Source organism: Urtica dioica, chromosome 12 (assembly GCF_054948205.1).
Source record: "Urtica dioica subsp. dioica isolate 48M chromosome 12, U.dioica_male_clone48M_v1_H2, whole genome shotgun sequence".
In the NCBI taxonomy this organism is placed as follows: Eukaryota; Viridiplantae; Streptophyta; class Magnoliopsida; order Rosales; family Urticaceae; genus Urtica; species Urtica dioica.
In genome coordinates this window covers 9,876,568-9,893,562 of record NC_142767.1, presented here as the reverse complement: position 1 = coordinate 9,893,562, position 16,995 = coordinate 9,876,568, and the positions used below count along the sequence as shown (strand labels likewise).

General features: G+C 34.0%; 2 protein-coding genes across 2 annotated transcripts; one reads left to right on the top strand and one right to left on the bottom strand.

The window, feature by feature from the left end:
* The first annotated feature begins 4,668 nt into the window (after positions 1-4,668).
* On the top strand, positions 4,669-12,405 carry LTA3 (Dihydrolipoamide acetyltransferase, long form protein). Its single transcript, XM_089603376.1, has 23 exons — positions 4,669-4,885; positions 6,144-6,191; positions 6,711-6,765; positions 6,844-6,877; positions 7,058-7,101; positions 7,199-7,243; positions 7,370-7,443; positions 7,629-7,698; positions 7,867-8,058; positions 8,275-8,319; positions 8,421-8,494; positions 8,768-8,837; positions 9,127-9,525; positions 9,780-9,840; positions 10,026-10,070; positions 10,156-10,239; positions 10,530-10,606; positions 10,688-10,750; positions 10,974-11,044; positions 11,139-11,199; positions 11,322-11,382; positions 11,513-11,593; positions 12,042-12,405. Exons 1-23 carry the CDS (start codon positions 4,794-4,796, stop codon positions 12,098-12,100), a joined length of 1,905 nt encoding a protein of 634 aa, XP_089459502.1. The 5' UTR covers positions 4,669-4,793; the 3' UTR covers positions 12,101-12,405.
* Positions 12,406-14,913: 2,508 nt separating this feature from the next.
* On the bottom strand, positions 14,914-16,569 carry LOC149379010 (3-oxoacyl-acyl-carrier synthase-like protein (Protein of unknown function DUF455)). The gene is made up of 4 exons (XM_089602412.1): positions 16,256-16,569; positions 16,040-16,159; positions 15,571-15,801; positions 14,914-15,485 (listed from the first exon to the last, which is right to left on the bottom strand). The coding sequence occupies exons 1-4, from the start codon at positions 16,442-16,444 to the stop codon at positions 15,147-15,149; spliced, it is 879 nt and encodes a 292-aa protein (XP_089458538.1). The 5' UTR covers positions 16,445-16,569; the 3' UTR covers positions 14,914-15,146.
* Between the last annotated feature and the right edge of the window lie 426 nt (positions 16,570-16,995).

Sequence of the window (16,995 nt, the reverse complement as noted above, 5' to 3'; positions counted from 1 at the left end):
TTGCCGGACTCCTCCAAATCTCGCGATGCCGACGTCATTTCGCCGTCATTTCCCGGCAATTTAAACTATTGCTCAAAAATTGAGTTTGATTCTGTTTGCACGTTCATAAGCAATTTATGATATTATTAATGTTAATTATTAATAATACCTAATAATAAAACTTTAATACAGTGGGTTGTTGAAAATATGAGAATTATCGATATATGTTACTTACGTCAAAAAAATTTTTGACACAAAGATTAATATTGTTAACAATTATTATAAATAATTTATCACTTTAAAAAATATTAATCTTAAGATTAATTTTGTTTTTGAAACTTTATTACTATACACTTTGACTAATTTCTTATCTTAGGCAAACTTTGGCTATTTTGCAAATCATTAAATTTAAATCGACTATTTAGTCAAATCACCCTAGATAATATTGTCCGAGAGCGGTTCAGATGATCACGTCGAGACAATTTCTGGGTCATGTGAATGCAACTCTGTTGCTGATTTTATTGCTAAAAGGGGGTTGTCCCTCTCTCTTTCTGTTTTATTGGTAAAAGCAAGGATCACCTTTCCGGTGGTTCCGGCGAACAGGAGGGGACCGGGACGGGACAAACAAAACCGTTTCTGTGAACTGAACCTGGTCAAATCCCGGTCAAACCGGACCGAAACCCTCTGGACCGGGTCCCGTTTTCCCTTTAAATATTTTGCTCCTCATTTTGCGAAACCCTACTGTCCCGAGGCTAAAATCAACGGATCCCTTCCCGACCGAATTTCGTTTCTTTTCTTCTTCATTTGCTCAAATCCCGGCCAGATCCCGCGAATTCCGGTGTTTCTGGTGTGCGTCCCGCCGGATCCCTCTCAGCGGAATCCATTTTTGTCCAGATCTCGAGGAACCCGAGAGGTATCATCCGAGTTTTTCATTTTTTAGGATTTTTTTTTCAATTTTTTCTTATGAATTGATGATTATTGTGATGGTATTGTAGAATTTTAATTAATTTCGAGATTATTTTATTATTGCCATGATGAAGTTGAATTAAAATGTTGATTACAATCAATTTGATGGTTATTGTGATGGTTATGTTGATTTTTGTTATATGAATTGATGATTATTGTGATGATATTGTAGAATTTTAATTAATTTCGAGATTATTTGATTATTGTCATGATGATGGTCTTGAAATGTTGAATTAATCTTCATTAGATTATGAATTGATGATTATTGTCATGATTAAGTTGAATTACTTGAAATGTTGATTAAAATGAATTTGATAATTATTGTGATGGTTATATTGAATTGAAATTAATTTGATGATTGTTATGGTGATTTGCGAATATGTGGAATTGAAATGATTATGATTATGAAGTATGACGTCCGACTCGGCATACAAGTATTGCGAGCCCGTCGAAGGACGACCGAATGCAAGCAAATGCAAATTTTGCGGGTAGATCATTGGCGGTGGTGGAATCACTCGTGTGAAAAATCACTTGGCGAACATAGAGAAGACAAAAAGTGTGAAGATGTGCAATAAGGTTCCTCATGAAGTACAGGAGGAAATGCGGAAGTTGCTCTATGTACGCTCTCAAAAGAAGAAGGAAGTGAGAGTTTGTGTGAGTCGATGCGAGCTGACCTCTGAAAAAGTCTAGGGGACTCTGACAAAGAAATATACGAAGGTCCCGGTGGATATTCGGGGTCCTCTGATCCAAGAAGATCGCACTCCGGGGTCAAAAGGTTGGCCAAAGCCGTCGACCGATTTTTCATTCACGAGTGACGAGACACTCAAGACACTCCACGTATAATTTATTACTAATTAGTGTGCTTTATATTTTGTCGTACGTGTTGTAATAAAGGTTTGACTTTATGGTACTTTATGTTGAATTTTATCTGGGTTTGAATTTTGTGTTTTATATTTTGTCGTACGTGTTGTAATCAAAGTAATTTAGTTTTGCAAAATATGAAAACTTTGAAAAAAAATATGTTTATTTTTGCAAAATATTTGTCTGAATACCCCTCGGGTTCCTACATTTTTTCCGGTTTCCTCTACGGTAAACGGTTTCCTACCGATATCGGTTTCCTTTTTTTTGTCTGAATACCCCTCGGTTTCCTCTCTGGTACGCGGTTTCTCCTCAAAATTTGGGTCCCGGTACGGTAACGGTAACGGTAAGACGATCCTTGGGTAAAAGAGATTTGTCCCTCTCTCTTTTCTGTTCAATGGGTTCTTTCTTGCCCTGCGCCGTGGCTTGGACCTGTCCCTTGAATGTTTATCTTCCTCGTTGGAATGAAAGATGTTTTTTCTTTAAAAAAAGAAACTATTTGTAATAGTCAATTTTTTTGTAAATTTTAAGTAGTGTCCTTTTAAGTAAGTAATCATAATTGCTAAGTAATATCTTCTGTATAGTTTCTAATTTTCATATTTGCTTTTGTGTTTCACGTTACTTTTTTAATAGGATACTTATGTTAATTTTGACTTATAAATAATATTTCATGACCATTTACTAAAAAATCACCATTTAGTGATTAATAATACTATTACTAAATCACACAAAATTGCAAAAAGTCTGAAACATACACTAGAAACAAAAGACTTTTTTTTTTAGTCGAGGGAAACGCAAAAACTCGTATCAGTAATTAAGACTCGAACTTTCGACAAAGGTTTCTGCTATATTATTCAACCATTCCACTAAAAATTCTACAAAACAATTCTTTTGAATTACTACAATCAATGATGACAATAATAACATCAAACAATAAGAAAACTAACCATAATTCATCTCAAGTTCAAACATAATCATCATTATTAATTAAAAAATAATAATATGTCGCTGGAAAAGTAAGAAATTCCGAGAAAAATTTAGATTTTAAACTGTAAAATAGAATTCCGGCGAAAATCTGTAAATTTTCACAAAATACAACATGTACATAAGCATATCAAATATCAATCATCAAACACATTATTGAATATATTTAAAACAAAACAAACAGGTTTAAAAAATATCTAAAATATGGGAATGTCACCCTTGTATTATATAGATATAAAACAACATCTACTTTAGCTCTGGAATTGTTATAAATCATCGGCAACTAAAAATGGCTTTCAAAAACATAAAGAGCAAATTTTGGGAGTTCGGAAATGCTAGTTTTTTTTTTTTTTTTTTTTAATTTACATTTCAAGGGCCTCGTTAAAATCTCTCCAAGCATTCTTTTTTGGGAAGTTTGGTAGAGGAAAGAATTCCCTAATACTTTGATCACTGGCTTCCATGTCAGTAAAATTTCACACATTGGGCGGAACATCCCTTTCATTACAAAACCTGTGATGAGTGTCAACTAAAGGCCATTTACACAACCCATGAGTAACCCTATTTTCACCTCTCGGGATCCATTCAAAAGCCACAAAAGAAAAGACCCTTATCGCATCTAAAACATTTTCGTATAGGGGCAATAATTGCCAAATAAGATAACTCTTAGCCGCGGCTAGACTATCCATAATACATTTATTGTCGCCCTTAAACATTACTCTTGACAAATTCCTGAATTTCGCAAACAAAATCCCCACATACACAGCCTGTAACTCCGCTTTCGTCGCAAACTACGCACAGCTTTTCCAAAATATTGGTTTTTCTAATTTGTTCAAAATGTACGTTGATTTTTCTATATTATGTATCAACAATAGTGGTTTTATAAATTTCCCATTGAAAATACCCAAACGACGTCTTATTACTCCACTATTTATTCATGACTTTTTTTTTCCGTCAACTATTTTCATGAATTGACCTGCGTCTTCTTGACATTTTTAGAGAAAGTCAAAGAAAATTTTATTTTTTGGGCCTCAAAAGTGGAAAAATATCAATGCTAGATCTCATAGTTGCAATATATCTATAACTTGACATTTGACCAAAAAACGGACAAAAATATATTTTTAGCCTATTTATCATCGTACACCATTGTATACCATTATACACCATCGTACGCCATCGTATGCTATTGCAATTCAAAAAAAATTTGAAAAAAATCTCAACATTTAAATGTCATCTTACACTATCGTATACCATCGTACAACATCATATAACATCGTATACCATCTTACACCATCATAATTAAAAAAAAATTAAAAAAATCTTAGCCTTTGAATATCATCATACTCTACCGTATACCATCGTAAATTGTATGAATTTTATCGTACATTATCATATTTTCTTCAATCTCATCGTAATTTTTCCAAAATTCAAAACCCCGATTTTATCAAATTCAGTCCAAATCATCTATAATCAATGGAATATGAAATGAACAAGAAATTCATAACGTTTTGGAATTTTACGAGCGACGAGATCAAATCCACGCGAAACGTTAAACTCACGTCAAATCCGTCAAAAATCTTCATGAAATTGGGTGAGTGAGAAGAAAGGAGATTGAAAATGAGAGAAAAAAAAACTAATGATTATTTAGTCCGAATGGTATATTTGTTCACTTATGAGATAAAAATCTAATTTTAGATATTTTTAAACTGATGAGTCATGATATTTTGTTAAGTATTAAGCTTAGTTTCAGAAATTTCTAAAGTCAAACCTGGCAAGCCCAAGTATTACAATTCACAAGACAAAAAAGGCAAAAAAATAAAAAATAAAAAATAAAATAAAATAAGAAGAAGAGAAAAAGAACACACTAAAACAAACATTAACCGAATAGAAAATAGTGTAAGTGAAAGTTTCAGAGACTTGATATAAGCTCGTCGCTCTCAGACTGTTTTTTCTCTTTCCCTGCCGAGAAAATAAAATAAGATATAAAAGAAAAAGTTTGAGAGAGAAGAATGGCTCTTTCGCGGCTTCGACAGCCAGTACTCTCTCGCGCTCCTTCGCTGTTTAGAGCTCGTCTTTTCTCGTCATACAGATCCTTCTCTCGGTATGTTTGCCACTTCTTCGTTTTTTTTTTTTTTTTTTTGTGAATTTCAATTACATGGTTATTTTTCCTTGATGTGTTGTTTAGGGATAATCATTGTTCAGTTCTATTGGGTTGCACCGCAATGAATTTGGGTTTTTAAAAAAACCAAAGTGAATTAAAGTTTTGATTTGATCGAGTTCGCTTTGCTTAGGAATATTGGGCGCTTTTAAATCAGATTATAGGCTTTTGAAATTTATGGTCCCTTATTTTTATTAGAAAGCACTGTGTTTGTGATCGAATTCGTGAATAATAGCTGAGTAACGGGTTAAATTGATATGCGACGGTATTGTGTTGTTTCATTCTCGCCTCCCGTTTTGCTTAAAAAAAAAAAAGATTATCTGAGTTTCATTAGGTTAATTAAGAGCTTAGAGCTGAAATGTGATAAAATAAAAAACAAGCATTAAATTAACTTCACATCTTCAACTGAGATCATTCCCAAATGACATTTCAATTTAAAATATACATAATTGAATTTTGGTGTCTCAAAAGATCATCTTTCCTATAAAACAATGAGGTTGGGTGTATTGATTGGTTCCCGCAACAGTCATTTTGTTTGCATTTGGGGCATGTAAATATTTCAGATCTCTTTGTTTGCCATAAATAGGTGTGCGATTACTGATTCTAGGGGCTTCGAATCGATACCGATATAGCCAATTTGAGCATCTATATACATTAACTAACGTGGTCGGTATGGAGAAGTGAATAAAAAGTTCTGACGTATTTGACCATTTATGTAGGTTGGCTTTGTAGTTCTTTTTCATTTTTCTTTTTAAGTATAGCTGAATCTTATAATTCCAAGGAAATAAAATGCAAGCTGAATCGCTGGTTTCGCATAAGAAATCTGGATAGTCAAGCAACTGCATTGATGGCTAGCATTCACGGTAGCATATTTACATATAATCATCACATGACTGATTTTGGATTAGACACAAGAACAAAAAATCTGCTAGCTATATAGTTGCACTTCTGTACTCTCAGTTGTCATTTTCAGCATTGTAACAGCGGATATACTTTTAATAGATCACAAACACAACTTTGCTGCGTCAATAATTCCTCAATCTTTTTTTTTTTTTTTTTTTTTTTGGTATTATTGAGGATGAGTCATCACCTTCATACTTGCTATTACCGAGAACGGTTTCATGCTTTTTCTGATATAAAAAAAATGGTTTATTTTCATCACTTGCTACTACAATAACCTTTTGTTTTTATTTTGTATCAGCTTTAATGCAGCATGTCTAACTGTGCGTGACCTGGACGCAGTGACGAGGTTTGTGTATTAAATTTCTAGTGCTTTGAATTCAGATTGACTATTTGTAATCATCGATGCCATAAACAAGTTCACCATCAAAGAAAGTAATAAATTTTATATAATTAAAAAAAAAAACCTCTAGTGCACTTGAATCTTGAACCGAAAAAAAAACCCCCCTTTTAGAGTTGTTATTCTCTTTATTAACTCACACTTTGTTATAATGGATCCAGTTATCAGAGATGTAAAAGCATGAAATCATCTTTGCTTCAGGATCATCTTATGGTGTGAAAGTTACATTTATTTATTTTTATATATTATTTAGTATTTATAATTATTGATGATCTCTTGCCATCTTGATTTTACTTTCCAGAATTTTTTTATGCACACATAGGTGCCGGTGAAAACATATACGATGGAACCCATATAAGCTCCCAGTAGTGTAGCCCAACATCTTTACTAATACAGCTTGTGTACTTTATTTTTTTCCTTCTCATTGTCTCGCATCTTTTAGAAGTTTATTAATGGATATATTTTCAGGCCCTCATCTTTGCCTATACTTGGTAGAGTTCATGATAAAATTCCAGATTACAAGGTTAGTATGTTAAATCATATATAGTTTCAAGATCATTCATGCGCAAATTTTGTTCTCTGACCTTGTCTTAATTTTCAGCCATGGATTGGTGTCAAGTCCTACTCAACTTCAGGTATCGCTAATCTGATCAGTAATAATATTATCTTATTCCTATCAACTCAGTTTTTAAACAGCCGCAGATATAAGGGTCTCATTTTCTCAGAGTAGATATAAGTATTAGCCTTTTCCAATTAAGTTGTAGGCAATATTTTCTCCAATAATAAAAGATTTAGGAAGTTGATTGCTAGTGCAGATTCACATCAAGTCATTGGGATGCCAGCTTTATCACCTACAATGGTAAGGACACGGTGCCTAGATACCATAATGGACATTTTGAGCTTTATTTTCTTTTGATTCAAATAAGCAAACGTGTCTATCGATATATGTTATGCAGAATCAAGGAAATATTGCAAAGTGGAAAAAGAAAGAAGGAGATAAGGTTAGCTGTTAAGTCTTTAGATCACCAAGAGTTGTTGACTCGATTGAACTTTAGATACTTTGGACTGACGGGCAAAGATTGCAATGTTGTGTAACCAGCTCTCCTGATTATTGTCTTTGGTCTCAGATTGAAGTGGGTGATATATTATGCGAAATCGAAACCGACAAAGCTACTCTCGAATTTGAATGTCTAGAAGAGGGGTAATTAGCCTTTTTAACTATTTATTTTAAATTCGTGATTCAAAGTTGCTAAATGATCTCACATCAGCTAGTTTCTGCATCAATTTTTCTCGCAAGGATTAATTAGTTTTAAAAAACTACAGTTCATAACTCAAGCTTTGTATCTTGTGAAATTTTAGCATTTTAACTTTCGTGGACTGTCATAGGTTTCTGGCGAAGATACTGGCACCTGACGGTTCAAAAGATGTGCCCGTAGGACAACCTATTGCCATAATGGTATTCTGTTATAAACCTTCCATCTCTTATGTACATTATGTTATGACTTCCTGTTTGCATTTTGCTCATCTATGGGCTAAAATTTTCTATTAGGAATGTCTCTTCTGATAATTCTGGTTTTTCATCTTCTACGAGTTACTAAAATACTAGTGTCTGCTTGCTCACAAGGTTGAGGACGAAGATGATATAAAAAATGTCCCTGCTTCTATATCAAAAGAATCTGAGGTCTCAGGAAAGACATCAACAAACCAGGATGTCAAAACTGGAGAGAGTGTACAAGAAACAAGCTCAGCTAATAAAAACACTGCTGATCTTCCTCCGCATATTTTCATTGACATGCCAGCTTTGTCTCCGACGATGGTAACAATGAAACTTTTTGAATTCTTTTCATCTTATAAGATTTCCCTCCTAATTTCGGTCCTATTTTTGAGCCCCATGCTTTCCTTTTCTTCTTTTTCTATGTAATTTGGTTTACTGCCTCTGTTAATACAAAGATTATTGTTTAAAAAAAAAGATTTCCCTCCTCTGATTGAAGCTTGGTTGTTTATATTTCATTTTTCTTACTTTGTGATGCAGAATCAAGGGAATATTGCTAAATGGATGAAGAAAGAAGGAGATAAGGTTAGGATTTCAATTAACTGCTGGAATAGTTTCTCACGTGGACATTTTAAAGCCATCGTAGCTTAAGTGTAACTTTGCTTCTTGAATCTTCAACCTAACAGATTGAAGTTGGTGATGTGATTTGTGAGATAGAGACTGATAAGGCAACCCTTGAATTCGAATGCCTTGAGGAAGGGTAATTTTCTATCCTTCTGCTCTATAATCTTGTATGAAGTTGTGTTTCTATATAATATTCTGTAATCAGATAAAACTTAAACTTAGATCAATTTTACATATTCTTAACCTCTCTGTGTATTGCAAACCTTATCATTGCTACTTCGATCATGCAAGTCTTAATTCTGGCAACAAACATCTTAGAGCTTTTCAGATCCAACTGGATGAAAAGTTCATTAGCTGTCAATCAATCATATATAATTGTCTGCAAACATAAAACATTTTCCTCTTTCAGGTACTTGGCAAAGATATTGGCCCCTGAAGGTTCAAGAGATGTGCTTGTTGGACAACCAATTGCTGTAACAGTAAGAAAATAACACTAACAGTTGACTTGGTTTCTTTTATTAGGATCAGTGTGCCTTCTCGAGCTATTAAAATAATAGTGTTTAAGAGCAGATAGAGTCACAAAATTGGATAACAAAACCAAACAAACAATTATGGTGGTAAAGATAGTAGCCCCTGGAAGAATTCTTACAATTAAGTACTCTTTTTTTACAGAGGCATTTTCATTGCTTGTTGTATTTTCTCTTCGAATTAACTATTGAGTTTCAAGTCTCTTGAACATGAAATTTTCATTGCTGGCTGTATGTTTAGGTCGAGGATCCGGCGGATTTGGAAACTGTAAAAAATGGAGTGAGCGGTGGCTCATCATCTGCTAAGGAGCCCATCCGAAATGATGTTAAAAAGGAAACGGTTCTTCAGAAGAACCCAGTCAAAAGGATCAGCCCATCAGCAAAGATACTTATTGCAGAACATGGATTAGACTCATCGTCTTTGAATGCATCAGGCTTTCATGGTACGTTATTGAAAGGGGATGTTTTAGCTGCAATCAAATCGGGAATCGGATCTTCAAAAGCTTCTTCGTCTAAAGAAAAGACAACGCCCTCTCATCAATCTCACCCAAAACCAGCCCCCACAGCAACGACTGACACAAAATCTCAGTCGAAGATGTCGGGTTCGTTTGAAGATTTTCCCAATACGCAAATACGGAAGGTAATTTTCTTTTTCTTTTCCCAATAGTCAATATACCATATGTCAGATCCTTAATTATTACAAAAGCTAACTTTTGCATAGTTCCCTGTAATGCTGAATAATCCTTGAGACCCGAGCAAAATATATCTATTATATGACTCTGGCTGCGTTATTAGAAAGGAATCTGCAGGGAACTATTGAGAAAAGAAAGGGAAATATTGCATTTTGTTGTAAACGCTATATAATTTTTTTTTTCTTGTTTCCTTTGCTGACAGGTGATTGCTAAAAGGTTGTTGGATTCAAAACAGAATACACCACACTTATATCTCTCATCAGGTTAAATTACTTTACACTCATCAAACATCTTCTGTCGCTAAGTAACACAGTTTGTGTAACCGACTTGAAGGATTTTATATTTCCATCTTCACTTCATTTTTACAAATGCATAATAAATTAATTTGTTTCCCTTTTTATTTAAAGGTAAATCTTATATAATATTTTTTTATTATCATCTGTTTTAGATGTTGTACTTGATCCACTTCTTTCACTCAGGAAGACTCTTATGGGTACGTCACACAATACTACTTGGGTAGTTTTTGAGATTCATTGACCCTTGCACATAATAAATTTTTGCTGTTATCTCAACTACAGATCAGCATAATGTTAAGGTTTCAGTGAACGATATTGTGATTAAAGCCGTAGCTGTCGCTTTGCGAAATGTACCAGAAGCAAATGGTAATAACTCACCAGTTTCTTCTTCGTCTTTCACTTCAAAAAGCACGCTGTTTTGGTTTGTTTCTGAATTTTTTCATTCTTCCAACTAAATTTAATAATGTGAAATATTCTGATCCCATTGCCGATCTATGTGTGTTCTTCCAACTAAATTTTTTCATTCTGTTCAAAATATTTTGGTTTGTCTCTTGCATCCATTGCCTTTGTCTCTTGCATCCAGTTTCATGTCATTGTCAGAAATTAGGTTCGCTTAAAATTCTAATATTGAAGTAATGTGGTTTTGTGCATTAAAGCTTACTGGGATGCTGAGAAAGGAGAGATTGTTCCATGTGAGTCTGTTGACATATCAATTGCAGTGGCCACCGAGAAGGTAATCTGTCAGAAACATAAGCTGAGAATTGAAATCATAAACCACATCCAATTTTAAATCACAGAAATTATAACTTTGCAGGGTTTGATGACTCCGATCGTGAGGAATGCTGACCAGAAAACCATTTCAGCTATCTCCTCAGAGGTACATTACTAACTATTTTAGTTTTCTGAAATGAAATTCCATGGCCATGTTTATTCTTCTTTCACTCATTCCTGTGACTACTTGCCGTGGGATCTTTCAGTGGGAAACAAATGACCATTTGATTCAACATAGTTATTAGACTATCAAGGATAATTTGTTTATTCAATGACTTAGATTAGGTTCTCATATATATACATATATTTGTTACATTTGATCGTTTTAGGTCAAAGAACTAGCTGAGAAGGCTCGGGCAGGAAAGCTCAAGCCACATGAATTCCAAGGAGGGACTTTCAGGTGATGATTTTTTCTTAGTTTGTTTATGTTATCACCCAATACTTTTCTGCTCATTGAACACCACTAAGAGGGGGATTTTTCAATGTTTGTTCAGCATTTCAAATTTGGGAATGTTTCCAGTGGACAAATTTTGCGCAATCATAAACCCGCCACAGGTTTGTTGTCTTGCTTAATTTTGTGTCATAAAACATTCTTTTAGGCCTTTGAAATCTCTCGTTCAGCCGACAAAAAATTATATCTGTACTTTTAGTTTGCCGTAATCTTTCAATCATTGCAGGCTGGTATCCTAGCAGTAGGACGAGGCAACAAAGTTGTTGAACCAGTTATTGGTAGTGATGGTAAAGTTTAAGCTCTTAGTGTGTATATATACATTTTTTTTTCATTCTTGTAAGTTCTTGAAATAAAATCTGTGCCAAGGATTCATTATTCAGCCACAAGAAGTGAGTACTGAGATCATGTTTCTTGTAGGAGTCGAGAAAGCTGCGGTTCTCACGAAAATGAACTTAACATTGTCAGCTGATCATCGTGTTTTTGATGGGAAAGTTGGAGGTATATTATACAAAATCGTCTAGTGTTGATTTAGAGCGCTTCTACGTTACTAATTTAGTAGTAAACTTGCAGATTGAGACTTAGAAAAACGGGTTTCTTAAAATTTTCTTTAAAAACAAATTATTTTCCCTACGGTAAAGCCTTTTCAACTGAATATACATGCTAATTATTTAAGAGAAATGGTGATGTCAAACCACCTTCAAGTAGCAAATTGAGACATTTCATATCTATTCTAAATGTGGTACTTTTTATCTGTCCCCCCAAAAAAATCACTACTGATGATAATACCTTGTTCGTTTGCTAAAACTGTGACACTGATTTATTTACTGCATGATTTTATCTGAACTTGATTGTTTTAGCCTATATTATATATCTGACTGCACACAGTTGATTCGTATTAACCTTTCGGTCTACTTTGCTAATAAATATATTCCAATGAATTCCACAGGTGCGTTCCTTTCGGCTTTAACTTCGAACTTCAGCGACATCCGAAGACTTCTTCTGTAATTAAATCACGAAGAGCAGCAAATAAATTTGACGCTGCCAAAAGAGCAATAACTGGAGTCTGCATCGCTCCGTATTTTTTTTTCCGGCGAGTTGATACTTTCTTGCTTTCATATGACAATTTTGATTTATTTGATGTTTGATTTTGTTGTGCCATCTTTTTTTTTTCTCTGTCTCTGTTGGCGCATCAAACTCAAACATTCCCAGTTACAAATAATTGAAATGCCAATTGGTTCAAAGTTTTGTACAACTTATCCAAAGAACAAAGGAGACCGAAATTCAAATAAATTACTTTCCATTCACATTTTTATGTGGCTCGATCTGTCTCCCAATCTTATAAAATTGGTAAATTAACAGGGCTTATAGTTTAAAGAGATTCAACGGCACTCATACTATTTGTCAAGAAGACAATTGAGACTTTTTTCTTTCTTTGAACTCCAGTATTTGTCGTTCTCTTAATTATATAAGTTGTCAGTAAAAAAATTGAATACAAAATATTTTGGCTACTCTCTTTATTAAAGAGGACCTGATCTAATTATTCAAAAGACAATAATAACCTTTTCAAGTTCACGAGCAAAAATGAAATATATATATATATATATGTATATATATATATATATATATACACACACACACACAAATGCAAATGGCAGTTATATATTTAGCACGAAATGTTATTTGTCATGATATAGTTACACTTCAATGGATATTGTGATTTGATATATTAAAATCATTTTTTTTCCTCTACTAACGAGCTTTGAATTTATAAATATAATAATTTAATTTTTATACAACTGAAAAAAAAAAAAATTGTTGCAACTAGCCAATTCATTAGGTTTTTTTTTTTTTTTTTTTTTTATTTTTATTTTTAAGGCTCGATCTGTCTCCCAATCTTATAAAATTGGTAAATTAACAGGGCTTATAGTTTAAAGAGATTCAACGGCATTCATACTATTTGTCAAGAAGACAATTGAGACTTTTTTCTTTCTTTAAACTCCAGTATTTGTCGTTCTCTTAATTATATAAGTTGTCAGTCAAAAAATTGAATACAAAATATTTTGGCTACTCTCTTTATTAAAGAGGACCTGATCTAATTATTCAAAAGACAATAATAACATTTTCAAGTTCACGAGCAAAAATGAAATATATATATATATATATATATATATATACACACACAAACACACACAAATGCAAATGGCAGTTATATATTTAGCACGAAATGTTATTTGTCATGATATAGTTACACTTCAATGGATATTGTGATTTGATATATTAAAATCATTTTTTTTCCTCTACTAACGAGCTTTGAATTTATAAATATAATAATTTAATTTTTATACAACTGAAAAAAAAAAAAATTTGTTGCAACTAGCCAATTCATTAGTTTTTTTTTTTTTTTTTTTTAAATTCTAGCAAAAGTTTTATTTTATTAAAAAAATAGTCCATCATGTCAAAATAAATTAAATTAACTAAAACAATCAATTTAATTTATTACTGTCTGGTGGACTATTTTTTTTTAATAAAATGTAAAAAGAGCATGGATTATTGGGCTATTGGCCTAATTGCCCCTAAAAAAAGTGTTATCGTGATTAGATCAACTAATAGATGTAAAATTTAAAATTTAATTAAATAGCTAATTTAAACTAATGAATTTGTAAAAAAAAAAAAAAAAAAAATTTCATGAAATAGTTAAAAATTATAAAAATGTGTATATTAAAGATATCAATAATTTTTTTACAATGAAAAATTACTTATATACATTTGTTAAAAAAATATTGAGTGTAAAAAAAATTTAGACGATATAACTTAAAACTTAAACGTTAACTATTTTACTAATTAATTAGTTTGGTATAATGTAGAAAAAAATCACCACCAAGTATGATAGCGCATGATTATTTAGCACCAAACAAGGTTTTAAATGCAGGAGAAATAAATCGATGAAAATCAACGGCGAAGTCGCTGCCGGTGGCTTAGCGGCTGACGATGCTTATATTTTTCGTTTGATCTCGTCGATTTTCGTCGAAACGATACGTCTTTCATCGAATGTCGTTTCGAAAGTTGTGGATTTGGCTCTTCTCCGGCAATAGTTTTGCTAGTTCACCAGATTGTATTTTTTCCTTTCTGTATTTAAAAAGAAGAAGACAATTGGAGAGAGAGAGAGAAAGAGTAGTATTGTGGGTTCACATATCACGCGCATTTATTTAGTCATGCATGTGTAGTTGTGAACAAAATACCATTATTCATCACTTCTGAGACAATTAATAGAATTTCTATTAATAAGGGTTCTATTAATTGATCACTCATGCACGGCTCAATAAATTGTTTTTTTAGTTGTATTGGTTGTTTTTTTTTCCTTCTATTTTTTAAATGGTTGAATAATTATTTTGAGAGACAAATGATCTTCTCATTAAACACATCTACAGCCTAATAAATATACATCATGGCTGAACAAATGAGTCCACAAACCGTCCAACTAAATTCCTCAAAAATAGTAAGGATAAAAACTTGATGCAAGTATATAAAACATCAATACGATAAGATAAAATATATGTATGTAAGATTTGTATAAATATATTTATTGGGTTTAAATAAATTAACGAATTGTGAGTATCTGATATTATATTAGTGTAAAATCAATTACGTATCGAAGATTATAAATTATAATTGACATAAATCTCGAGCTTTAAAATTAAATATATATATATATATATATATATATATATAACATATTATGCAACATTTTCCGTTCAATTTTTCATCGCATGTCGGTTTTTCATGAAAAACGACATTTGAAAATGGCATATCAATTGTCCTTTTCCACAATTTTTTTCATTCGGTTTTCAATCAGCGTATCGATTTTCAATAAATCAGAAAGCTCGAAACGGCGTCGAAAACGACATTTCAAACCTCGGCACCAAGTAAAAAAAAAAAAAAAAAAAAAAATCAAACTAATAAAATAAACTCGTATGCAGTTATGCTTTGAATACCTCTTAATCAAACGAAAATAATAATATAAAATGGCCGTGACAGGGGCACTCTAAAATGGTTATTTGAGGGTGGTAGTGGAAGTATCTTTGGTGATGAGAGGCTGATACCATTGTGTGCCAAACCCGGCTGCTTTTCTGGCCTCTTCGTTGAACGGAGGCTTCAACGGTCCCCTGAAGTTTTCCCTGACCACATCGTGGAATTTCTTTATCACCTCTTCTTCTTCTTCGTTCTCGGCTTCGGAGGACCTGAGGCAGAGATACTTGAACCACTTCACTCCGGCGGCGCAGTGCGTTATCTCTTCCGGGTACACCACGCTCTCGAGCAGCTCCGCTGTTTTCTCATCTCCCCCTTTGCGAAACCGACCGATGGTCGTCGGCAATACATCCAATCCTCTCGCCTACACACAGATTCGAAACAAAATCACCATCCGACACAACTCGCCATAAATGGCGAGACTTGTAATGCAAGGAAGTCGACAACACCTCGTGAACACAGTGCTCGACGGCCAGGCGGGCGAGCAGGTCGTGGGAAGTGGCGGTGGCTGAGTCCCACAGGCCGTCGTGAGCCGGCAAAGCTCCATAGAAAGAGCCGAGTTCCTCGAGCCGAGAGGCCAGAAGGGTAAAGTGCCGACCTTCGTCCTGAGCCACCTTCACAAAATCAGTGAAGAACTCTCTCGGCATTGCTTCTCGCTTTCCGAAACGGGCAATTATGTCCTTTGATTCAAATAGGAACAGAATTAAAGCACACACTTATCCAGACAAAAGAGCAGAGCGTAATTAAAGAAGATACCGAGCACGCTCTTCGAGCCTAACCATTTAGCGCAATACCATATAAAGATGAGACATTGTTTCATTGAAACAATTTCTAGCATCTTCTGCGGATTATAGAACCAAAACTGATAGTAATATCTAAACCACAAAAAGCTTGAAGAGATATGAGCTGGAAAAGTACCCAAGACAAGTCGATAGCCCAGCTCTCAATGTGAGCGAGGCTGTGAACAATGGCCTGTCTGCTCTGCAAGCTTCCACCTTTCCCAAGCTTCGGCATCAAGCTCGGCGACACCAGCTTCACCTACACAAACAAACCAACCAACTAAGGACTACTCGTTGAGTCATTTCATCAAACACCTTGTGGGTGGGCGAGCGAGCGCAAGAGGAAACGGGCTACATTGGACAGCCTGGCGGGGCGATCGGGTACGGGGAGGTCCAGAGTAGGGTCGTAAGGGAGAGAAATGGCTCCTCGGAGCCACAGAGAAGCGACGGAATCGCCGAGCTTGGCCTTGTCGAAAGGGTCGGCGGTGTTCAGGACTCGCAGCGCCGCCTCAACTAACGTCTCTTCATTTTCCGATGAGCTCATGGTCTCTCCACCACTTAACCCAATCGCCGTCTAAACTGCTTCTTCTCTTCTCCGTTTTTCGGTTTTCTCAGTCCGGATGTCAGGTCTAAAAACGGAAAACCGGTTGTACTCGTTTTATTATTCACTTATCTATTTTTTTTTTCTTGTTTTATATTATACATATTTGTTTAGATTAATTTGGATCAACGATTGAAATTTCGAGGTATTATGGGGAATTTTTTTTTATCAAAATTGCGCTATTTTTGAGATTTTGGCATGACATTTTGGAATATGTGTATTTACGTTGTGTGGTTTCACATATGTTTTTCTCAATTGTTTTTTTAATAGAATTCAAATTTATTTGATATTTGAGACTTAGATTTCAAAGTTAGAATTTATTGTTGTTTTTTTATAGAACCCGAATTTATTTCATGTTTAAGATTTAGATTTCAAAGTTAGAATTTCTTGTTGTTTTGATAGAGTCCAAATTTATTTTAATGGGTTGACTATTGTGATCTCCAAGCACGAACTGGGGGATACTATCAACCCCACCGCCACTCAATCTACGATTG

What these genes read in the sequence shown, in the direction of transcription:
- LTA3 (XM_089603376.1), top strand. Translation starts at nt 4,794, where the DNA reads ATGGCTCTTTCGCGGCTTCGACAGCCAGTACTCTCTCGCGCTCCTTCG. An exon ending in TTTCAGCTATCTCCTCAGAG is followed by an intron (nt 10,751 to 10,973) that starts GTACATTACTAA and finishes TGATCGTTTTAG; the next exon opens with GTCAAAGAACTAGCTGAGAA. An exon ending in TTCCAAGGAGGGACTTTCAG is followed by an intron (nt 11,045 to 11,138) that starts GTGATGATTTTT and finishes ATGTTTGTTCAG; the next exon opens with CATTTCAAATTTGGGAATGT.
- LOC149379010 (XM_089602412.1), bottom strand. Translation starts at nt 16,444, where the DNA reads ATGAGCTCATCGGAAAATGAAGAGACGTTAGTTGAGGCGGCGCTGCGA. An exon ending in GCCCCGCCAGGCTGTCCAAT is followed by an intron (nt 16,160 to 16,255) that starts GTAGCCCGTTTC and finishes TTGTTTGTGTAG; the next exon opens with GTGAAGCTGGTGTCGCCGAG. An exon ending in GGGCTATCGACTTGTCTTGG is followed by an intron (nt 15,802 to 16,039) that starts GTACTTTTCCAG and finishes TTTGAATCAAAG; the next exon opens with GACATAATTGCCCGTTTCGG.